At 43.1% G+C, this 23,952-nt stretch overlaps 1 protein-coding gene and 1 long non-coding RNA gene across 4 annotated transcripts in view; one reads left to right on the forward strand and one right to left on the reverse strand.

Annotated features, from left to right (window-relative positions):
• The window catches only part of LOC108388152 (peptidyl-prolyl cis-trans isomerase FKBP5), a 133,672-nt gene extending 130,205 nt beyond the window's left edge, over positions 1 to 3,467 (forward strand). For all 3 annotated transcript variants that reach the window (XM_073224013.1, XM_073224012.1, XM_073224014.1), the window contains 2 exons: positions 313 to 552; positions 1,153 to 3,467. In XM_073224013.1, the coding sequence (XP_073080114.1) occupies positions 313 to 552; positions 1,153 to 1,257 (345 nt within the window). In that variant the 3' untranslated portion in view covers positions 1,258 to 3,467. The remainder of the gene's footprint in view (positions 1 to 312; positions 553 to 1,152) is intronic.
• Positions 3,468 to 9,310: 5,843 nt separating this feature from the next.
• On the reverse strand, positions 9,311 to 11,880 carry LOC118971872 (uncharacterized). Its single transcript, XR_005060585.2, has 4 exons — positions 11,667 to 11,880; positions 10,734 to 10,810; positions 10,450 to 10,570; positions 9,311 to 9,894 (listed from the first exon to the last, which is right to left on the reverse strand). It is a non-coding gene; the product is annotated as an uncharacterized lncRNA (long non-coding RNA).
• Between the last annotated feature and the right edge of the window lie 12,072 nt (positions 11,881 to 23,952).

A 23,952-nucleotide genomic window follows, 5' to 3' on the forward strand; every position in this document is an offset into this window, starting at 1 on the left:
AATACCCTCTAGATCCATCCATGTTGTTGCAAATGGCAGGACTTCTTTTTTCTTCATGGCTGAATGATATTCCATTGTGTATATGTACCACATCTTTATCCATTCACCTGTTGATGGACACTTAGGTTGCTTGGGCGATAAACACAGGGATGTATGTATGTTTTCAAATCAGGGATTTTTGTTTTCTTTGGGTATCAGTACACTTTTCCCAATTCCCTTGGCCAGAAAGCTTTAGTAAGTTAAATGCTGAATTTCTTAAAATCCCCACAAGTAACTTTCATCCTTTCTAAAATATAGACTCTCTGTTCCTAGGCCCTTGGACTGGACAGTGCCAGTGAAAAGGGCTTGTACAGGAGAGGTGAAGCCCAGCTGCTCATGAATGAGTTTGAGTCAGCCAAGGGCGACTTCGAGAAAGTGTTGGAAGTAAACCCCCAGAATAAGGCCGCAAGACTGCAGATCTCCATGTGCCAGAAAAAGGCTAAGGAGCACAACGAGCGGGACCGCAGGATATACGCCAACATGTTCAAGAAGTTTGCAGAGCAGGATGCAAAGGTATGTGCAGAACCCACTTGCTTTTCAGGTAGATCAAGAACTGGCCTTGCCCCTGAGGTGGTTAGGCATAGTGCACGGGATAGGTGGATAATCCGAGGCACAATAGGAAATATGATTTCTGAGGTCCAGCACGGCTTTTCTGCTCATGAGACAGATAGTTTTGAGATGCTGACATGTTCATTCAAGAGGTGAGAAAAATGAACTCCCTAGGGACGTACTACTTCCTTGTTGAGACCTCCGATTTTCCCAGGAAGAGGACTACGATGGGGAAGCCCCACCATCATACGCTTTACTTTGAGGTTCAGCAGCCAACCTGGTGAATGTGATGTAGGTCAGCCTTCCCTACAGCAAAGTTGAATTCTGGTCCTGAGTTCACCCTCCAGTCCCCAACCCCCTGTCACACGGACTTGATTATTAAACAGCTGTCCCTCTGGCAAGCCAGTCATTTAACCAAGGAAAGTGAAAGTTCCCACTCTGCAGCATAGCCCTGACTTACCCACCCAGGCAGCCTGAGAAGTGGTTAGAGTGCCCTCTTGTTTTAGACCTGAACATGTCACTCCTTTTTTCTCTAACCCGGTTGATTTCTTGTATCTTCGTCAGGAGGAAGCCAGTAAAGCAGGAGGCAAGAAGCCTTTAGAAGGTGTCACCAATGAAAAAGAAAGAGGAAGTCCAGCAATGGAAGAGAAAGCTGAAGGCCTTGTATGACATCAGGCAAAGGGGGGAAGAGCCCTGATGAACTTGGCCCCCTCCTCCCTGGGCTTTCACCCAACTCAGGACTAAACAGTGTTCAGTGTAAAGTTTGTTATAGTCTGTGTGGTTCTAGAAGCCAATGGCAAAACCAGTAGCCACCGTGCTGCTGCCCAGTGCTCTCATTGCGGGGCTGGTGTGGGACCCCTCCAGGTGGACCAAACCAGAAATGACTGTTGGAGTGGGGAGACCCAACCAACAGCTTAAGTCCAGCTCATTTCAGTTTATGTCAACTTTGAATATCCAGTTCAGGTCCCTTGAGATAATCCTAACAATTTGGGGCTGTATGTTAGGTTTTACATTTGACCGAACTTTAATAGCACTGCACAGAATTTTAAACAAACACTTAATGAATTTCTCCTTTCCTACAGTTGGGTGAGGGAGAGGAGCACAAGGTTTTGTTTTTTTTTAAATGACTGAAGTGCTACAAATGCAACCTGTTGAATTTTTAACCAACCGAACCCATGGTGGAGGGGTCTGGGGTCCCCTCAATTCCACGGCAGTATAGTCAGTCTTGAAAGCCAGAACCTCAGAAGCCACCACTTGCTCCCTTAGCCCCATGATTCCTTCCCTTAGTAAGCCAGCCCCCCTGCGAGAGGGGGTCTCCACCAAACATGCTTCGCTCTGAAGGAGGAATTCTGTCATAAATAACTCAAACACTCTTCATCAATGATAATGAGCAAATGGAGTTCCTGGATTAGCTTTCCCTATTTTGGATGAAGTTCTGAGATGCTGGAATGTGAAAAGAACAATCAGAATTGTGCTTTTCCCCTTCTCTGTTCCTTTTAGGAAATAATATTGAGTACGCCCTGCCTGCTGGCATTGCTACTGTTCAGTTTCTTACTTCCATTCTAACCGTTGCTATTAAGAATTTAAGACTTGTTCTTATATCTTTGACCTGGAGTGGATCTATTTACATATACATTTAGGATCCATGCAGCTTTTTTTGTTGTCTTTTTAAAATTACTGTCTCATAAACATATGTATACTGGTTTATGGAATATTATTTACACTCCTATCATGCAAAAATTTTTTTTGACTTTTCTAAGTAGCTTAATTTTTAACAAAATCTGTGGGGTTGAAATATAAGTTGCTCTTCTACACTAAGGGTTTTCCTTGCAGGTTTGACACACAGTAGTTTTCTGTACTGATAGCTTCTTTGTTCTGGTGTGAATTGTGAAAAAGAATTGAAAAAAGCCTCCCACACAGTTATACCTAATTTAAAATCTCCAGTACTTGGGCATTGAATTAGAGCAAGTCTTAAATATATACATGTGATTGAATCTTAGTCCTTATGGGTAAATGAAATTAAACACAGCTTTCTATTCCCACAGCCTAAGAAACACTCATGGGACTGCATTGGTGACCCAAGGAAACATTCACACCAACCTGGACAATCTCACTTGTTAAACCCTAAAGAACACTGGCAATTATATTTTAGATTAGTTTTTATCTTTATGGTGGTTTTAACAAACCCCTTCATTGTTAGGTTAGGACCCACATTAAAACCTAAAAATAAAGTCATTTCCTTTTATACCAGTTTTCTTCTCCATGGAACAAATGGAATTAAATTATAATTTTCTCCTTTAATAATAACTAAAATCCTTTAATTTCCCATTTACACTTTTGTGTCTTTTCATATTTCTTTTAAAACCCTAATCTCACCTAAGAAATATGAAAAGCAAAAGCTTATTTTGCTTATTTGCTTAATTGTTTAGTATTTGTAGCTCTGTTGACTAGAGCATGATGCCAGTGAGGCCAAGATTGAGATTTGATCCTAAAAAGGCCAGTTAGAGCTTTCTGCAGATAATGAACAAAAAAAATATTCCAAAAATTAGATTATCCTGTCTCCTAAGTGTGTGCTATGGGTCATGGGGGGAGGGGAGAGGGCAAGAGTGTGTGGAATGTGTGGAGGAAAGGGTGTGTGAGTGGTTCTGAGCAGTGATTGAGGTGCCCATCACCACTCAAGAAAAAGAAACTTCACATATTCTTGTATCAAATTCAGTAATCTTAACAGTCAGTCTAGAAATCATCAGATGTATCTTGTAGACCACATATGGAGTGGTGAGGGAATGTACGGTGAATTAAAAACAAATTTTTTTAATCATTCAGATGTACTTTTTTTGTGTGTTCCTTAAATAAACTCAAAAAGACTGATTTTTCCATTATTCTTGGTGTTGTTTAAGTAGTCTTCAAGAAAGGCAGTTTTGGGTGGAAAATCATAGTAGGGGCCAAGTTGAAAAAGACAATAGAGAACCGGCAGAAGACAGTACTGCTGTGCTCTTTGCTCTGCTGCATGACTTGGTCAACATGGGGTGAAAGGTGGTGGAATGACGCATCTATGTTCAAATGAACCAAATAATCAGAAAAATGAGGATTCTGTTTTTTTCATGAACCAGTGAATATTCCACCATTTTAACACATTGTAAGGTAAGTTCAATTTGGAAAATGAAGAGGTTTAACTGCCCTTTATAAATACATTTTTTTAAGTAAGGGTATGTCAGATGATGTCTGTATTGAGCATGCTTTTTTTCTTAAGTAGCACATTTCATCAATAATCATAGTTACATATTCGGAAGGCCTGAGATGACATCACACATACTGTAAGTCCTGATACACACTGCAAAAGGAAGGTGGAATGGGGCTGGGGCAGTGGTGTACCTTTCTCCCACAGTGCCGTGGCCACAGACAGATTGATGCAGGTTGCAGGCACCTTCGTTTCCATAGAATTCTTTGCATCATCTCAGGATTTGAATTATACTCCTTTCCCTTTGCTGCTGAATTATTTGACAATAACATAATTCCTTCGCATGATTTTTCTAAGCAAATTTATTATTATACTAAGAATCTTGAGGATGAACCAGAGAAAGTTTGCCAGCTGTAAATTTGTAACCTGGGGAATTCAAGGCAGAGCATAAGGCATGTCAGTGAAGAGCTTTGTCCATACTTGACCATTTTAGTAGCTCTTTGAACTCACCATTTAGCATGATGCATTCTCTGAGGTTGGCAACCATGGGAAACTCACCAACATTGATGACACATCACTGAATTTGAGTGAAAAATCCCAAACAGAATTCCCCACCCTGGCTGTATACTGTTTCTATCAAATGGCTACTTATGTGTTTGTATAGCAATGACTGACAAGTGTACATCAAAGGACGCTAGTGGCTTGAAAAAGTTTTGGGGGACCTGCAATGCTTCCTTTCAGATTTTTCTCTCCTATCTGACATTTCCTTGAGAGGAGAAGGATATAGAAACGATACAGTAATTTAGACACTATTTGCATAATTTATCTTGATCTATAATTGCATATAGTCTGCATATGTGACCTGAATAATACATCGCATAAAAGGGACAGCACTGAATCTAACTCCCAAGAAGACCTTTGACAGCATCCTGTTGGAGCTGCCACCTATAGGTGGGACAACTGAAGCATATTCCATGATGTGGGGATCCCCTGAGGGCCTTGGAGGACCCAGAACAGTGAAGTGGCCAGCCCACAGTCATCAGGTCGCCTGATGTCCTTAGACAATTCCAAAATAGGTCTTTTTCTAGTCTGAAGCATGATTTTCTTGGCATATGGAATGAGATATTGGTAGTTCCTTAAAAATCCCCAAGCATTTAACAGAAAAATAACAAGAGCATAGGCCTCATACTCTGGAGTAAAAAGAAGGTGGGACATTCACCAGTATGTAAAGGATAGGCATGTTTCACTTTCTAAAAGCATGCTCTGGTTTAAGGAATTTGGTGTTTGGGTTCTTAACTCTATTCAGATCCTATTATCTGGAAAAGAACCACCCACCACCTCCTTGGAATCTGCTTAGAGCAAGAAAAGGCAGGTTTTCCACTGCACTCTGCTCATTTTAAGCACTTAAATATCCATGCTTGGAGGGACTCCACCCTTTTAATATAACCAAAGGCAAGTAGTAAGATTTTCGGTGATCTGCCAGGCAGTAGCAAGGATAGAGTATCCGCTCCTAAGAACAGTGTGCAGAAAAAGCTGTCCTACAGACCCTGGCCAAAACTGGTCAAACTGCCATTTATTGAGTGTTTACTATGTGCTGGAAACTTAAACTCTCTTTCCACTGACCTTCCGAATATAGAAATGTGGCTGCTGTATTGTTTCTACCTTCCAAGTCTCACACTACATGGTGGTGTTCTTACTAACCCAAACTACACAAGGAAGGGATCCTGGGACATGTATTTCAAACTTGGCTCAGTTGACACATTACAAATAAACCAAATGTCCAAGCCATTTATTTCTTGAAGTAAATATTTCAGGTCTGGTTCTGCTTTGGATTGTGTGTTTTTGTAAGATAACACTTTGCTGTAGGCATTATGACTTGGCTTTAAAGTTATCCCCTTAAAGGTCTCTGATCAAGGAGATTGGGTTGGGGAAGAACAAGTAGCAATGATTATTTGGGGATGCAATGACTAGTTCTAGTTACTTACTAACTTATTTGATAATCTTCTCACCCTCATGGTTCCACACAGAACTCCTGATCTTTTCAGTCTAAAACTTAAGCCCACATGTATACTTGCCCTCTACAGACACCAAAGTCTTCCTAAAGAAGACAACAACCTGAACATATATAATTAGTACTCATCTGACCCTTACTGGGGTCCAGACACTCATTCATTTCTTCACTCATCCCCATATTAGCCCCTAGTACACCATTCCCAAGCTAGTACTAGTAAATTCTCAATAAATTGGCTTCCTGCCCTTTCTCATAAAGCAGCCTTGCATCTCAATCTCAGTGGCCCTTCATTCCTTGTTTTGAGATGTGGAGGCCAGAACCACATGGTTTTCTAGCAATTCCTATAACCTGACCTTGACCTTGAATTCCCTGAGGTGGTAAACCAGCAGCAATTTGACTTAAGGGCAGCATAGCTGCAAAATGGATCTATTGTCTTCAGGCCATATTGATCTTGTCTATTTCTAGTCGTGATGATAACTCAGAGTTCATCAGCCTGAACACAGAATGTGAAGTGGAGGACTCTGGGAAGATGGCAGAATAGGGAGCACTCTCTCCCCACCTAAACAATTGCACTGGCAAACTCTGATGTAACGGTTTTGGAGCTCTTGAGTCTGTTGAACCCTTGCAACTTCCAGAGGAGGGGGCAAATGGTCAGTTTCAATTCAGCACAATAGTAGCTGTCCATCCACCACCCAGACACATGGCAGGCCGCTCTGCAAGTTTTCCTCGAGCAGCTTACAGCTTGTGGGAGGTTTAAAACAAAGACTGACAAGAGACAAACAAGGGCATTATGTAATGATAAATGTATCAATCCAACAATTGTTACAACATAAAATTGTAAATACCTATTGCACTCTACATAGGGACACCTACAAATATATAGAGAGCAAATATTAGCAGACATAAAGGGATAAGTTGACAATACAATGATAGTAGGGGACTTTAACACCGAACATATCAATGGATATAAGCTACATGAAAAAGAATGAAAACTGGACACCGATTGCAAAAGAATGAAACTTTATTACACCATATACAAAAATAAAATGCATTAAAGGCCTAAATGTTTGGCCTGAAACCATAAAACTAGAAGAAAACATAGGCAGTACACTGTTGGACATTGGCCTTAGCAGTATATTTTTTGGATCTGTCTCTTCAGGCAAGAGCAACAAAAGCAAAGATAAACAATTGGGACTACATCAAACTAAAAAGCTTCTGCACAGCAAAGGACACCATCAACATAACAAAAAGGTAACCTACCCTATGGGAGAATATATTTCCAAATTATATATCTAATAAGGGACTAAAATCCAAAATATATAAAGAATTCCTACAACTCAACACCAAAAAAACCCCACAAATAATCTGATTTTGAAATGGGCAGAAGACCTGAATAGACATTTCTCCAAGGAAGATATAACCAACAGACACATGAAAAGATGCTCAACATCACTAATCATCAAGGAAATGCAAATCAAAACCACAATGAGATATCACCTCACACCAGTCAGAGTGACTAATACTAGCAAGATAAGAAATAACAAGTGTTGGCAAGTACATGGAGAAAAGGGAACCCTTGTACACTGCTGGTGAGATTGTAAATTGGTGCAACCACTATAGAAGGCAGTATGGAGTTTTCTCAAAAACCTGAAAGTAGAAATTCCATACAATGCAGTAATTACACTTCTGGGAATTTACCTAAAGAAAACAAAATCACTAATTCAAAAAGATACACGCACTTCTATGTATATCGCAGCATTATTTACAATAGCCAAAAATATGAAGCGACCTAAGTGTCCATCAATAGATGCATAAAGAAGACAAGGTACATATATACAGTGGAATATTACTCAGCCGTAAGAAGGATGAAATCTTGCCATTTGCGACAACATGGATGAACCTGGAGTGTGTTATGCTAAGCGAAATAAGTAAGACAGAGAATAACAAATACCATGTGATTTCAGTTATATGTGAAATCTGAAAAACAAAACAAATGAACAAACAAAACAGAAATGGACTCAGACATGGAGAACAGACTGGTGGTTGCCATAGGAGAGGGAGGTGGGTGAAATATGTGAAGAGGAAAAAAAGTAGTGAGAATGTTCCGTATCTTGATCTGGTAGTGGTTACATGAGTGTACACACGGGGCAAAATTCACTAAATTGGTGTATTTTATGTACCTCAATAAAAAGTTAAGATGGTAAATTTTGTTATGCGTATTTTACAACAATAAAAAGCTAACAAAAAAAGCTCACTGTTCCTACTGAAATTCAGCTATTTTTGTTGCATAAGCACTTCCTGAATTGCCATAAGCCTTTAGTTAATTTTCCAGAGTTTGGAAAAGTTAATTCTGCAAGTTTCCTCATTGCTTCATTGCTTTTATGGAGGAAGGAATTTTTGGAAATCCTTACTCTGCTGTTTTTTGCCAATACTAATGGCTCTGCATTGTGACTATCCCTGTGGCTGCCGGCTTCCACTGGCTGGGGAAAAGGAAAGGCTATAATAACCCCAGGCCATTAAGAAGATTCTGGCTGGCCTAGAAAAGGGCCCCAGCTCTTCTTGTTTCACCTGAAAACTCATCTCTATCAAAGATAAATAATCAAAGAGGAAGCAGTGGAAATCCTATACAAAGATGCTAGAAGGAGAAAGGGGAGAAAAGAAGAATGGTAAATGTGAAAGCCACAGACCACTTACTAGAAAATTGTTACCCATGAGAAGGGGAGAATTTAATATTTTCTCTTAAATGTAAAAAACAGAAACAAAAAACTATTCCATGAAACCAGAGCACAAAGATGAGCGTAAAAAGATGTAGGAGAACAGCAAGGCAACAAAGGGAGCAAAATGTGAGCTGACGAAACCTAGAAGACAAGTAAAAGAAGAAAATTAAAGCAGCAGGAAGAGAAAATGAAATTGAGAGTATCACAGGGAACATAGATGCTGCAAAAACACAGAAGGGGGTTTGGAGGGCCAGAATGTGAAGAGTGAGTCAGATGACATAGTGAAGGAGAATTAAAAGGAAATAACCTATGCAGCAAATAGGTAAGAAAGCCAATATATATGTGATTGGTGTCGTGTCCCCCAGGAAACAGATTCAAAGAATGGACACAAAGATAGAACCCTGAAACTGCTTCCAGCAGTAAGAAAATACATGATTAAACATTTTGAGAAGCCATGCCCCAGGAAAAGTGGATATAAGCGGCCAACTCTTCCAAATGCTAGTTACTGAACTTCAAAGTTACTGGAAAGAATGCTTTGAACTGACATGAAAACAGACCAAGTCACATATAAGAAAAAGACATGGCTGGGCTGACACATCCCTACACCTGTATTCAGTTGGAAGACAGGGGAGCCAGTAAGGTCTCAAAATCCTGCAGGAAGCAAATGTAACCCAAGACATTTATACTCTTCCCAAACGTTACTGAATATACAAAACTCAAGGAATATTCTTCTCATGGGCTCTTCCCGAGGAAAACACTCGAGGTGAAATTCAGCCATCCAAGTCAACACAAAAGGTCTGATGGAGCAAATCTCCCAGGATACCCCACTGAGGGCTCTGGCATCTGTGCTCATTGGCATTTGCCCATTTGATATCCAGGGAGGATCATTTAAACATTCTCTTCTCTATAGACAAAATTATTTTCAGCAATAATCATGTTCCTATCAGTAATCATTTATTGATTCATCCTTCAGTTTTACAGACAAAAGGAATAATTTCAAAATTTAAAAATATTCAGTCCAGTGGAATAGTCCATGTATGAATTAATATTTTCATTAACCAAAAAAAATGTATACCTTACACTCTATTTACATGTTTTAAATTTACAAAATCAAAACATAAGTGATCATATAAACTGACAAAATTGAAGTGATTCCAGTTCTATTTCCTCATTTTTCCAACCACCGTGACATCATTATTTCATATTCACTAATTAAATACAGGAATATCTAGAACATTTGGGCTGGAGACACAAAATACAATGGAAGTGAGCTCATAGGATTTCAAACCTTTAAGGACGTACTTTCCAAATGAACCCACGCAGCGGAGTTTATGTGCCGGTGTTCGGGGAGTTTTCCTACTGTATATATCACGGATTCTCCAAATTAGCTTCCATGCAGACTATTAAAGATAAATAATAGAAGTGTGCTAATTTTAAGCACACAGACTTGTTTTTTAATTGAAATTCAACAATGACCAAAGCAATTGTAGCAAAAGATTTTGGGGGGCAGTTGGGAGGAGCATTTTATCACTGCCATGCTTTAGGATTGCCAGTGCAAGATTTTACAATAAAAAAGAGAAGCTAATCAGTTTTATTATTGTTTTTAAATTCTCTACATCTGTCTCATCAATTTTACATTTTGCAACCTTGCAGGGATCTAAGAAAGAAGCCACAGATATAAGATTAAAGGTGGGAAATCATTAAAAAGGGAAAACAATCTATATTAGATATTCAAGCTAGACAACGTAAATCAACACAAGGCAACATTACAATGACAAATCTCCACAGACCAAGCACTACCTTATTGCCAGGACCTGGGGCTGAAACGCCCATTACCCTGCCCCAGTCCGACACTGGAATCTCTCAGTCCTCCTGCCCAGGTTTCTGCCCCTGGAACTCAACTGCTCTAGATCCACAGCTGGGAGGCACAGAAGCAAGGTAGAGGGAGTACTCACCCTTGGAGGGAATGCTCTCTGGATCAGGTACAGACAGCCACGACAGTGGAGAAAGATGTCCCATCTGCCGCTTCCCAAGATCCATACAGGAGCAAGCAGCAAAACCCAGAAGACCCTGAAACTGAAGCAATGGTGAATGAGAATGTCAGGGTCAAGGCTCAGCAAAGAAACAACAAGACAGCAAAGGAGAGGACAGAATAAGACCGTACATGAATGAGCCTGAAGATGCTCTACCTATAAGAAGACATGTTTTGAATAAATCAATGCATAAAAAGAGAACTTACCTGAAGAGGTGCCAGGGCTTTAAAATGCAGTCTTCTAGAAGGCTTCAGGGTCAGTGCAAGGAAAAACTACCTGTTATCTGGGGGAATTGAGAGAGAAGAGAATGTAAAGGGGACATGGAAAGCCTGTAACAAGGAACTTAACAATACTTTAGGAAGGAAAACAAAGGCCCTTAAAGAAAAGACACAAGTAGAGAGAAGATGAAATCTGAATGTCATCAAATTCAAGAGAAGAAAAAAATACAGACTTAAGAGGAGTGCGACGCAGTTACTTCAGGAAGTGAAAGACTAGCGAACAACATTCCCAGCCTGCCCAGTCTCTGGAAGACCATGTATGAGCTCTCCCGACTGGCCACACAGTGCCATCGCCAGGGGAGCTTCAAAACCACTGCCTCTGGGCCCCACTTCCAGAGATTCTCATTTAATTGGTCTCAGGTGTGGCCTGATTGTTGCGTTTTTGTTTTTTAAGTACCCCAGATGATTCTAATGGGCAGCCAGAAGGTATTACTAACAAAAAAAGAAATTCAAGTTTTGGTTAATTGCATTATGCAGCTGACAATGACCAGATGACAACACTTTAAAGCTGGTAAATGCCATGAGCAAAATTCTGGTTTAAATATATTGTACCTGAACTGGAAAAACTCAAATGTTCATGAGTAGGAGAATAGATGACAAACAGATGTATCCACATGTTAGCACACCACTCCCTGATAATAAAAAAAAAAATGAAGAACCTGATACAGGCACCAAGGATAAATCTCAGAAACACTCTGCCATGGGGCATTCGTGGAGTCCTGCGGCCTCTGCGCCGAGCGCTAGGCTCGGCGGGAAGGCCGGTGCCCGGGTCCGCGCTTTTCGTGGCCGCCTTGTCGGGAGGTGGTGTGATTCGTGGCCCGGCAGGGAACAACGATTGCCGCATCTACGCGGGTAACTTACCTCCGGACGTGCGAACCAAGAGCACTGAGGACGTGTTCTGCAAATGCGGCGCTCTCCGCGACTCCCGATCTCAAGAATCGCCGCGGAGGGCCGCCCTTCGCCTTTGCTGAGATCGAGGACCCGCGAGGAGACGCGGTGTGCGGTTACGACAGCTCTGACCCCGGCAGGTACCGGCGGCGGGTGGACTTTCCTCGAAACAGTAAAAGCAGACACAAATGTCTCCTCCCAGTCCCACCCGATGCTCTTATAAACGAAACGGTAAAAGAGCTTCAGAATTTGTGCCAAGTGCAAGATAAACACTAGAGTAGCCTAACAACGCCACATTGTAGGGATAGGGAAGCGCTGGACTTTTATCTATGACTGCTTCTGGGGTAACTTTAGTCTTCACCAACCAGACAGCCCCCAATAATTTGACTAACAAACGAGGTCCCTGAACCTTGGTGCTGTTCACAGCCCATGCTTTCTGCTGTACATGTTGCAGCAGTCTAGATGCTGCACCTTCTAGATCTGAAAGAGAATCAGACGTTAGCATATCATCAATATAACGGTCCAGCTGCACCATTGGCAGTTTCTCCCATGCTGCCAAGTCCTGGGCTACAAGCCCACAACAGATGGTGGGCTGTGGAGGTATCCCTGTGGAAGGACAGTGAAAGCCCACTGCCGCCCTTCCCACATGAACGCAAGTTGTTCCTGACTTTCTTGTTCTATTTCAATGGAAAAGAAGGCATTAGCAAGATCCACAACATAATGATAGGTTCCTAGGTCATGACTCAGGGTATCCATCAGGTATGCAATAGAGGAGATGACTCTATTCAATCCTCTGTAATCCACGGTCATATGCCAGGACCCGTCCTACTTTTTCACCAGCCACACTAGAGAATTGAAAGGACTATGGGTGGGAATTATAATACCCACTTTTGCAGTTCCTGGAGGGGTTCTCCAATTTCTTTATGCCCTCCAGGGAATTTGTATTGCTTGGCATGAGTTACCTGCTGATGCACAAGAAAAGCTACAGGCAGGTGCTTAGCATATCCACTCAGAACTGCCTTTACCACACATATCCTCAGTCTCAACTCACCTGCAGTGGTCTGCAACCCTAGGCCCTGGAGGATACCAATCCCAAAATATATTTAGGGATGGGAGAGATATACACAGTATACTCCTTCAGGTGTACATGCCCTATTCCCAATGGGATTCAGGCTTGTTTCACTCTGATAGCCTTACGTCTGTATCCAACTATAACAGAGGGGGGGGGGTCCCTGAAAATCACTCAGGGTTGCCATAAATCAGTAAACATTCAGCTCCTGTGTCTACCAGAGCTGGGATGTGCTGAACATTCACTGGGTACCAATACATTGATATTTCAACATGTGACCTCTGGTCCCCCTCCAAGTCCCTCAGGGCAGGTACCTCAACCCTCCCCTCAGTCAAACCGAGTCCTCCAGTGATCTTCCTGTGTGGATTGAGGTGAGGCTGGCTCACTCTCTAGCAGGAAGTCTTGCAAACACACAGGCCAGACTTGTGGCTCTGTCTCCAGCCTCTGCTTGTCTCAACAGCCAGAACTGCTGCTCCAGTTTCAATTGTTGCCATAGCTCCAGGAAGATTCTGTTTGCCTACCCACCTAATTTCTCTGTCTGCTCCTTCCCCTATTAAATCAACCCACATCTGGGTCCATGTGACCTTCAAGGGGTCTTTTAAATTTTTCCTCTGAGTAGCAGATCATATTTCCTTCTGTGCTATCATTTCTTCAGCCTCTCCCAAGTCTGCTACCATATGGAGAACCTCACTTATGGGTTGCCTTAAGTGAGGGACAAGAATGGCCACTAGCGACCCAAAGAGGGACATGGAAGCCATCTGAAGCACCATATTTCTCATCCCTGCAGTAAAAGGTTCCTCATATGGGCCATAATTCTCTAGACTATGGATGGTATTTTTCATGCTTAACCCCGTAACACCTGTTGGAACTCAGCATATGTTTTCCATCTAGCGGGAGAGGATGGTAAATCACCCTGATTGGACCATACAGGGTAAAGCTCAGTCATAAGCCAATCAAGGAGGGAGAGACTTTCTGGGGTCTGCTGTGCATTTTGTAATCACTGCATCAAGGAAGGATGAACTGTCAGGAAATCCAGCTTTCCCATCTCTGATCCAGACAGAGCAATCCCATTCCCACTACATCCCAAAGATGCAAGAGCCAAGCTGATATTGACTCCGAGGGCTTCTGCCAAAATCAGGAGCCCAAATCTACCAGCATAACCTGAGTATAGGGGCACAGCATAGAGTGCTCCATGATCTGGGGAGGGGGACACACCTTTCCCAGAGGACCCACGGTTGCTGCATCTGTATTTTCTTTACTGCAACTCTGTGGGCTTTCAATAGGAGAGGGGGTCCATGCCTCCAGCAACACCCCTTCATCCTTCCCAGGCTCCTTCTCTGTTTCCAGGGCTGATGGCACCTTCCTTTCCACTCCCCTGAATACCTCCTCTGCCTTTACCTTTTCTACGGTGACTCACAGCAATGCTAGCTCAGTCAACAGCTGTCTTACCTTCACCTCTATACCTCGCAGCTGGCAGTCTCATGCTGCTTCTTCTTGTGTTTCCCTCAGGAGTACATCCTTCTCTTCCATGGCCTTTGCGTCCTTCAGGGCCTTTGCCTCCTTTAGAGCACCTTGCAGCACCACTGTCTCATTCTGCAAAGAATCTTTTACTTCCTCCACAGAAACTCGCGGCTCATGTTCTCACACTGCCTCTTGTGCTTTTCGCAGGGGTAGGTCCTTCTCCTTCACGGCCATTACCTCTTCCACAGTGCTTTGCAACAACACCATTTCATTTTTTAACAAATCTTTTACTTCCTCCACAGCACCTTACAGCTTGCATTCTCGAGCTGCCTCCTCTCATATCAATGCCATTTTATTCTTCAGTAAATCTGCAGTCCTTAGCAGTTCACATTCTTGTGCTGCCATTTCTCATGTCTCTTGCAGGAAGATATTCTTCTCATCTGTAGACTTTTTTAATACTGTGAGAAACAGCTGAACTATGGTCCCTGCTGCCCAATGGCCACTCTACTTCTTAAAGAACCTCATTATGCTGTGGGCTCCACCTGCCTCAAGTCCTGGGACAGGGTCCAGTCCTGTAGGATGCAAGCCACCTCAGACCACATGCCCACTGGGGGACACTCAAATATCTCCCCTTTCATAGGGGTATCCTGCTGAAGTAACCCTCCCATGAGGGTAGCCTTTCCCATTCTTTGGTCTACAATGAATCCTGCTGGCTAAGCCAGTTGTCTTGACTGAGTGTTTCAGTCCCACACAAGTTCACTATGGATTCAGTGAGACCGAGAAATGACAGTGGAACATTCTTGGGGTAAAAGAGTTACACCCAGCTTTATTCTCCTGGTGATAGGTTGAGCCCTAGAATCTTATCTTCATCCAACCATCTGCAGGTCCATAATCCTCCTCCATCTCTGCCTTCACCCAGAGCACTGGGCAGAGCTCTTTAGATCATGACTCAGTCAGTATTAGCTTATTGCCTACGGATGCGCAAGCACTAGCCTAGCAGTAGGCCAATTCAATCATCAAGTAGTTTAGGGTCAGGTGAGGATCTTGGCCACAGGAGCTTGCATTTCCCCACACTGAGATAGCATTCTTGAGAGACACTGTGGAGAAGGTAAAGGGTGTAGCAGAGGAGGTGCTCTGTGGAGCAACATAGCTACCATCAGCTCCAGAAGTGGTGGAGGGTACACTGAAGGGGAATGAGGAGGTAGAGGTGGTGCTGGAGGCCCCAACCCTCCTCTATTGAAAGCCTGCCCAGCTGTAATCAAGTAAATAAAGAGAGAGCAACTGCAGGTTCCTCTGGGAGAAGTACAGCCCCCTCTCCAGGGCATAGTGCACTCTATGTTCCCCTAGACACAGGCAGAGCTGGTGGATTTGGGCTTCCAGTCTCAGCAGAAACCCTCAGAATCCATATCAGCCTGGCTCCTGTACCTTTGGGACATAGAGGTGGATAGTGTCCTCCTGTCTGAATCAGAGATGGGAAAGCTGGCTTCCCTCACAACTCATCCTGCCTTGCAACAGCCAGTGCAGAATGTACACCAGATCCCTGGGACCCATTCCCTTCTCAAATGGCTGATGGCCACACTTTACACTGTACAACCCAATCTGGTGACTTACTATCTTCCCCACTAGCTGGCAGATGCATGCCAAGCTCCAACAGTTGTTACAGAATTTGGGCATGAAAAATACCATTTATAACCCAGTAAATTATGACCCAAACGGGGAGCTGTTTATGGTGGGGATAAGGGTACAGTGCTGCAAAAGGCTCCCTCAACCCTCTTTGGGCCTTTAGTAGCCATTCTTGCCCCTCACGTAGGGCAGCCAATAAATGAGGTTACCCATATCGTGGCAGATTTGGGGGAGGCTGAAGTGATGAAGGCACAGAAGGCAGTGCAGTCCCCTACTGAGAGGAAGGGCTTAAAGGGCCCCGTGAAGGTCATAAGGACCCAGATATGGATTGATTTGAGAGGAGCAGGAGCAGACAGAGAAATTGGATGGGAAGTTGAATAGAATTTTATTGGAGCTGTGGCAACAATTGAAGCCAGAGCAGTGGTTCCAGCAGCTGGGGATCAAGAAATGGAGACAAAGCCACAGTCTTGGCCTGTGAGCCTGCAAGACTTCCTGCTGGACAGTGAGCCACCCTCACCTGAACCCACACACGAAGGTGATTGGGCTATACAGTTTTACTGAGTGGAGGGTCAAGGCACCCACCTTGGGGCACCAGGTGGGGACCAGAGGCCACATGCTCAAATATCAATTCATTGGTACCCAGTGAATGTTTCAACACATGCCAGCTCTGGCAGACACAGGAGCTGAATGTTCACTGATTTATGGCAACCCTGAGCAGTTTTCAGGGACCCCCGCTGTTATAGTTGGATACAGAGGTAAGGCTATCAGAGTGAAACAAGCCTGAATCCCGTTGGGAATAGGGCATCTACACCTGAAGGAATATACTGTGTATATCTCTCCCATCCCTAAATATATTTTGGGGATTGATGTCCTCCAGGGCCTATGGTTGCTGACCACTGCAGGTGAGTTTAGACTGAGGATATGTAGTAAAGGCAGTTCTGAGTGGACATGCTAAGCACCTGCCTGTAGATTTTCTTGTACATCAGCAGGTGACTAATGCGAAGCAATACAAATTCCCTGGAAGGCATAAAGAAATTGGAGAATCCCTCCAGGAACTGGAAAAGTGGGTATTATAAAGCCTACTCATAGCCCTTTTAATCTCCTGGTATATCTGGTAAAAAATCCAGATGGCTCCTGGCATATGACCGTGGAATCCAGAGTACTGAATAAGTCATACCCCCTCTGCAGGCTGCTGTCCCCTCTAGTACAGTCCTCATGAATACCCTAAGTCATCAACTAGGGACATATTATGTTGTGGATCTTGCTAATGTTTTCTTCTCCATAAACATAGCGCAGGACAGTCAGGAACAGTTTTCCTTCACATGGGCAGGATTGCAGTGGGCTGTCACTGTCCTTCCACGAAAGCACCTCCACAGTCCCACTGTCTGTCATGGACTTGCAGCCCAGGATTTGCAGCATGGGAGAACCTGCCAGTGGTGCAGCTGTACCATTATATTGATGATATCATGCTTACTGTTTATTTTATTACCGCAAGTCCTGCATGCAACAAACATTGTGCAGCACCTAGACTGCTGCAACACATACAGGAGAAAGGGTGGGCTGTGAACAGCACCAAGGTTCAGGGACCTGGTTTGTCAGTCAGATTCCTGGGGGTTGTCTGGTCAGGTAAGACTAAAGTTATCCCAGAAGCAGTGATTATAGATAAAGTTCAGGCTTTCCCTACCCCCACAACTGTCACACTATTGCAAGAGTTTTTGGGTCTTTTAGGCTACTGCAGAGTGTTTATTCCACACTTGGCACAAATGATGAAGCCCTTATACCATGTGTTATGAAAGGGCATCAGGTGGGCCTAGGATGAGACATGTGCATTTTCTTTCGCTGCTGTAAAATGGGCAGTCACACACTTCTACACACTTCTAGGCCTTGAGTGTGATAGACCTGTCAAGACCCTGTGAGATGGATGTCCACGTGACCAAAGACAGTTATGGCTGGGTTCCCTGCAAGCAGCTTGAATGGACTCACCAACTTATCGAATTCTCATCAAACTTCTGAAAAAGAGCAGATGCCATTTGCTGCTGGCATCTCCATGAGTTGATGAATCAGATGAATTGGCCCAGGTATGTTGGCTAGAAGGAAAGCCTGACTCTGATGTGGCCCAATGGTTACAAAAGTGTTTGTTGCGTCCGGGGCAAAAGACAATGTGGGCTGTAACCCTTCAGCTGGGCCTGGACTTTAACCTTTGAAGAAGTCATCAAGTCCAGCAGGAGTGCACTGTATGCTCTAAAAGGGACTTAACACCAAGGGAAACAAAAGCAAAAATGAACACATGGGACTACATCAAGCTAAAAAGATTCTGTACAGCAAAGGACGCCATTAATAGAACAAAAAGGTATCCTACAGTATGGGAGAATATATTTGTAAATGACATACCGACAAGGGGTTAACATCCAAAATATATAAAGAACTCACATGCCCCAACACCCAAAAAGCAAATAATCTGATTAAAAAATGGGCAGAGGATCTGAACAGACACTTCTCCAAAGAAGAAATTCAGATGACCAACAGGCACATGAAAAGATGCTCCACATCACTAATTATCAGGGAAATGCAAATTAAAAGCACAATGAGATATCACCTCCCATGAGTTAAGATGGCCAACACCCAAAAGACAAACAACAACAAATGTTGGTGAGGATGTGGAGAAAGGGGAACCCTCCTACACTGCTGGTGGGAATGTAAGCTAGTTCAACCAATGTGGAAAGCAAGACGGAGGTTCCTCAAAAAACTAAAAATAGAAATCCCATTTGACCCGGGAATTCCACTCCTAGGAATTTATCCAAAGAATACAAGTTATCAGATTCAAAAAGACATATGCACCCCTATGTGTTATCACAGCACTGTTTATAATAGCCAAGATATGGAAGCAACCTAAGTGTCCATCAGTAGATGAATGGATAAAAAAGATGTGGTACATATATACAATGGAATACTATTCAGCCATAAGAAAGAAACAAATCCTACCATTTGCAGCAACATGAATGGAGCTGGAGGATATTATGCTTAGTAAAATAAGCCAGGCGAAGAAGGACAAGTACCTAATGATTGCTCTCATTTTTGGAGTATAACAATGAAGCAAAACTGAAGAAACAAAACAGCGGCAGACTCACAGCTCCAAGAAGGGACTTGTGGTTACCAAAGGGGAGGGATGGGGGAGGGTGGGTGGGGAGAGAGGGAGAAGGGGATTGAGGGGTATTATGATTGGCACACATGGTGTGGGAGGGATCATGGCGTAGACAGTGTAGCACAGAGAAGGCAAATAGTGACTCTGTGGCATCTTAGTACACTGAGTGACCGCACTGGAGTATGGGGTGGGAGGAGCTCGATAATATGGTTGAATGTATTAACCACACTGTTTCTCATGTGAAACCTTCATAAGAGTGTATATCAATAATACCTTAATTTAAAAATAAATAAATAAATAAATAAATAAATAAATAAATAAATAAATAAATAAATAAATAAAAGGGACTTACACTGAGTCCCACAGCAACCTGTGATAACTAAGGGGCTGATACTCCTCAAGTAGCAGGTAGACTATATTTTGCATCTGCCCATGTCAGAAGGGTATCAGTATGCCATGACTTGAGTGGACACAGATACTGGACTTCTGGTTGCTTCTTCTACACACTGTGCAGACTAGAAGATGACCACAAGAGGCCTGGAGTATCTCTTTGCATCCTATGAGCGACTACAGGTAACTGAGAGTGATCAAGGCACCATTTTACTGGACATGTACTACAAGATAGGTACAACAATTAGAGATCAAATGGAAGTTTCATGTACCGTATAATCCCACTTCAGCAGGCATGATAGAGAGATAGAATGGTTTGTTGAAATCTGGCCTGAAGTCAGACACCAATAATCTATGGGGATGGTCAGTCCACTTATGGACAGTGCTATGGTGTTTGGATGAGAAGCCCCAGAAAGGGACACTGAGCCCCATAAACACACTAACACACATTGCTGCCTCCCTTATACTGCAAGTACAAACTAAGGAGAAATCACTGAAGCCAGGGTTTGGCCACCAGAATAATATCTTGTTAGCAACACCAAATGCAATAAACTTGGTTGGAGACTCCATTCAGTGTATGTGGCCTTGGGTATTTTGACACATGGACTAGCAATGTCTGGTTCTCCTGGCACTTTGGGGACAAGGCCTGGAGGCTGGCCCCCTGTATGTTCCTGGAGTAATGGCACTCTCTTGCATGCATCCTACCTGATGGACAAGATTTACCTATGTTGGTGTCATTAAAACATGTGTCTTATTGCCCTTAAGGTTAATCTCCTCCAATGTCTTTGTGGATTGGGCACACACCCTAGCAAATCTGCTGCTTTCTGGGTGTGCAAAGAGCTCCCTATCAGTTTCACTACTGGCCTCCCATGGAAAATGTGAATCGTGAACCAGAACTGGTTTAAATACAGCTGTAATGACCACTTGGTGACAATTGATCTCCTCAGGCTTGAGGACAGGTATTATTATTATTATTGTTGTTGTTGTTACAAGTTTCCAGCTTTCTCACACAGGGACCATTGTGGAAGATGCAGGGTGCATAGATTGTGAGGCAAGAATCCTGGAGGGGTTGTAGGGAAAATGGAAGTTCCAATGGCCATGATCCTCACTTGACCCTAATCTACTTTCCCACTGCGCACGTGCAGTTATGTAATTGGTACTGTGTAGGCTCGTGCTTACACACGTGTTAGCAATGGGCCATGATTCTCTGTGTTGCTATATAAAGAGCTCTGCCCAGTGCTCTGCCCAGCTCCTGGAGGCAGACACAGAGATGGACTGCCGACTACCTGGGTGCAGATGTGATTCTGGTGCTCAACCTGCCACTGTGAAAATAAAGCTTGGTATTAACCCTTTTACCCCCAACATTCCATTGTCATTATTCAGTCTCACTGAATCCAGAGTGAACTTGCCCAGAGCTGAAATTTCCCTCCAGCAAGACACCGTCCTTTTGGGTTTTTATGGCGGCTACATTATGTATACATGATTGATTAAATCATTGGCCATCGGTGACTAAACTCAGTCTCAGCCCTTCTCCCCACCCCAGAAGTCAGTAGTGGGACTGAAAGTTCTGACCTTCTAATCAGTGGTTAGTTCCCCTGTCAATCAGCCCCCATCATTAGGCACTTTCCAAAAGTCACCTCATTAACATAAATTCAGTTGTGATTGTAAGGGCTTGTTATGAATAACAAGACACTCTTTTTGCCTCTGTGGCTCTCAAGCTATTTCAAAAACCAAGGACAAAAGACAAAATATAATAACAAAAGATGCTCCAATTGCTCTTGTGCTTAGGAAATTCTAAGAATTTTAGGAGCTCTGTTGCAGAAACAGGGATAAGAAAAATACATATTTCTTACCAGTCAAAATATCACAGGTTCCTTTGGCCTTCCACTGAAATCTACTGGGGATAGAACACACTCTAGAAATTACTAATCTATTGCCCTAGAACGTTGTATTAATTAGGACAGGTTTGCTACTACTACAACAAACAAACCCCAAAATATGTAAGGCTTGAAAATGTGACAAACTAAAATCAAAATGGAGTTAGTAACCCAAGAAAGGACTAACAGTTACCAAAGGGAAAGGGATTGGGCAGGATGGGTGGGAAGGGAGGGAGCAGGGTGGGGAGAAGAAAGGGGGCCTTATGATTAGCATGTATAATGTGGGGGGGTCACGGGGAGGGCTGTGCAACACAGAGAAGACAAGTAGTGATTCTACAGCATCTTACTACGCTGATGGACAGTGACTAATAGGGTATGTGGGGCGGGGGGACTTGGTGAAGGGGGGGAGTCTAGTAAACATAATGTTCCTCATGTAATTGTAGATTAATGATATCAAAATTTTAAAAATGTGAAAAAATATATATATATTATGGAATGAAAAATAATGGAGTTAGTATGGCTAAGGGAATCAACTAAAATGGATCTGGGAGGCCATTAAAGAAATGGATTCTGCACACATTGGTAGTTTCATTTCTCAGGAGAATGCTAGATATAGCTTATTGCCAAACCACATTCCTGAAACCACCATCTATTATGGACTAATATGGACTCTTACCTGGCTTAGCTCTAGAACCAGTCAGAAACTGAATAACATACAAACTTCTCTGCCAGCTCCAATTATAAAATGTTCAAAACAATTTATGTAAATGAATATGCTTCTTGCTAATTACCTTTAAAAAACTAAACTTTGTCAGCAATTCAGAGCATAAATTGGGTTGCTCTCTAAACTGTGTCTCCCAGACTGCAATCCCTAATACCCCCAAATAAACACAACTAATTATTTTGCAACTTTGCCTTCCTTTTGGTTGACAGGCTCATACACAGAAGTGCCTTTTTGTGTTATGCAGCAGTATTGAGCAGCTGAACAGCCTTCTTTCATACAGTCATTCAGGTATCCAGGCTGTGGGAGGAAACTGAGGCCAAGTAGCAAGACAAGTAGCAGAGTGGGAACTGGAACATAAGCAGTCTGGTGTTTGGCCTACCACCAGTTTCATAGCTGAGCCCATACTGAGCCCAAACACCAAGCTGCTAAGGTGTATTTTAGTTTCTCAATTTTTATATATCTTGATCCTGCATCATGAGGAGCGTCTTTATCAAATCAAGTGCAGTGCTGGGTATGTTAACTTGGTGGGTAGAATATTTAAAATGAGTGTAAGATTGAATAAATGAATGAATGAATGAATGACAACTACTGTAATGTGACTTCAGTTCTTCTCATTTCACATTTACTTAAAACTGTCTTTTACTATAAGCTACATCAAATCCTCTTAGGGAGTTGGTAAATTACAATATGAAATAAATCAAAGAGTTGAAAATGAGGGGCCCCAGTGAAAATAAAACAGATAGAACACTGGCCTGTCTGCTGAAGCCACTGGCGTGTGACCCCAGAAGGACTGTTTTCCTTAGGAGAAGTGTCTCCCCGGTCTTCCTGTGGCTGTTTTTTGCCTTCTTCATTCCTTCTTGCTTTAAATGTCTTGGCTGTAGCTTTTTGCACTCTGTGCTCCCAAGAACCATCTGATCCAATCCAATATTTGTGTACTAGTTTCCTGTGGCTGCTGTAACAAATTACTACAAACATGATGGCTAAAACAACAGAAGCTTACTGTCTCCCAGTTTTGGAGGCTCTAGGGAAGAATCCATTCCATGGCTGCCAACAGTCCTTGGCCTTGAGCTGTCTCACTCCAATCCCCCAGGCCAGCATCTCAAGGTCTCCCTTTGCTCCATCTTCATACCACCTTTTCCTCTCTGTCAAACTTCCTTCTGCATCTCTCTTGTACTCACACATGTGTTTACACTTAGAGCCCACGTGGATGATCTCCCCATCTCAAGATCCTTAATCACATCTCAAAGACACCCCCTCCCCACATGAGGAAACATTCACAGGTTCCAAGGACATCTTTTATGGGCACACTGATTTATTCAATATTCTCTACTCAAGCATTTACTGAATATTTTGTATGAGTCCTCATTCAGTTTTGAGGATATGCAAAAATTTATAAAACAGTGTCCTAGACTTCTGATTTTACTACAGTAAAGTTGGCATTTTCTCCCTTTGTCCAGAAATTAACTGCATCAGTCAGGGTCCAGTCAAGAAAATATATACCACACTAGTTATATTAACAGAGAGAATGTAAAAAAGGACTTTGGTCAAACAGGGGCTGGAACACTGGAAAAGCAAACAATGGGACACTGAGGTCACACAGGTATGTGCCACTCCAGGAAGCAACAAAAGAAAGATCCTAAAAGCTTGGAGAGGCCCTCTTGGAGGTGAAATTCAGGCCTCTGAGGAGAGGTGGTTTCCAGCCACTGTAACTGTCCCAGGAGCTTAGAAGAGGGCCCCTCTGAACTGGGGCTCTGGCCTCCCCAGAGAAGAGATGCTGCCTCAGTGGGGGGTGAGGACATCAGGGGCTGTGGGGAGGCTGGGGCTGGAACTCCCAAAACAAGCCGGAGACTGAAGCCAACAGCTCCTGTCAGGATGATGTGTCCTTTGGGTCATGTGATTATGAAAAGACCCAGCCGGTGCCCAAGAGAGGTCCCAACTGCTGCCCCCCAGTCTCCCTCTAGTGCCCACTACTG

The sequence above is a fragment of the Manis javanica genome, chromosome 16 (genome assembly GCF_040802235.1).
Source record: "Manis javanica isolate MJ-LG chromosome 16, MJ_LKY, whole genome shotgun sequence".
Lineage (NCBI taxonomy): Eukaryota > Metazoa > Chordata > Mammalia > Pholidota > Manidae > Manis > Manis javanica.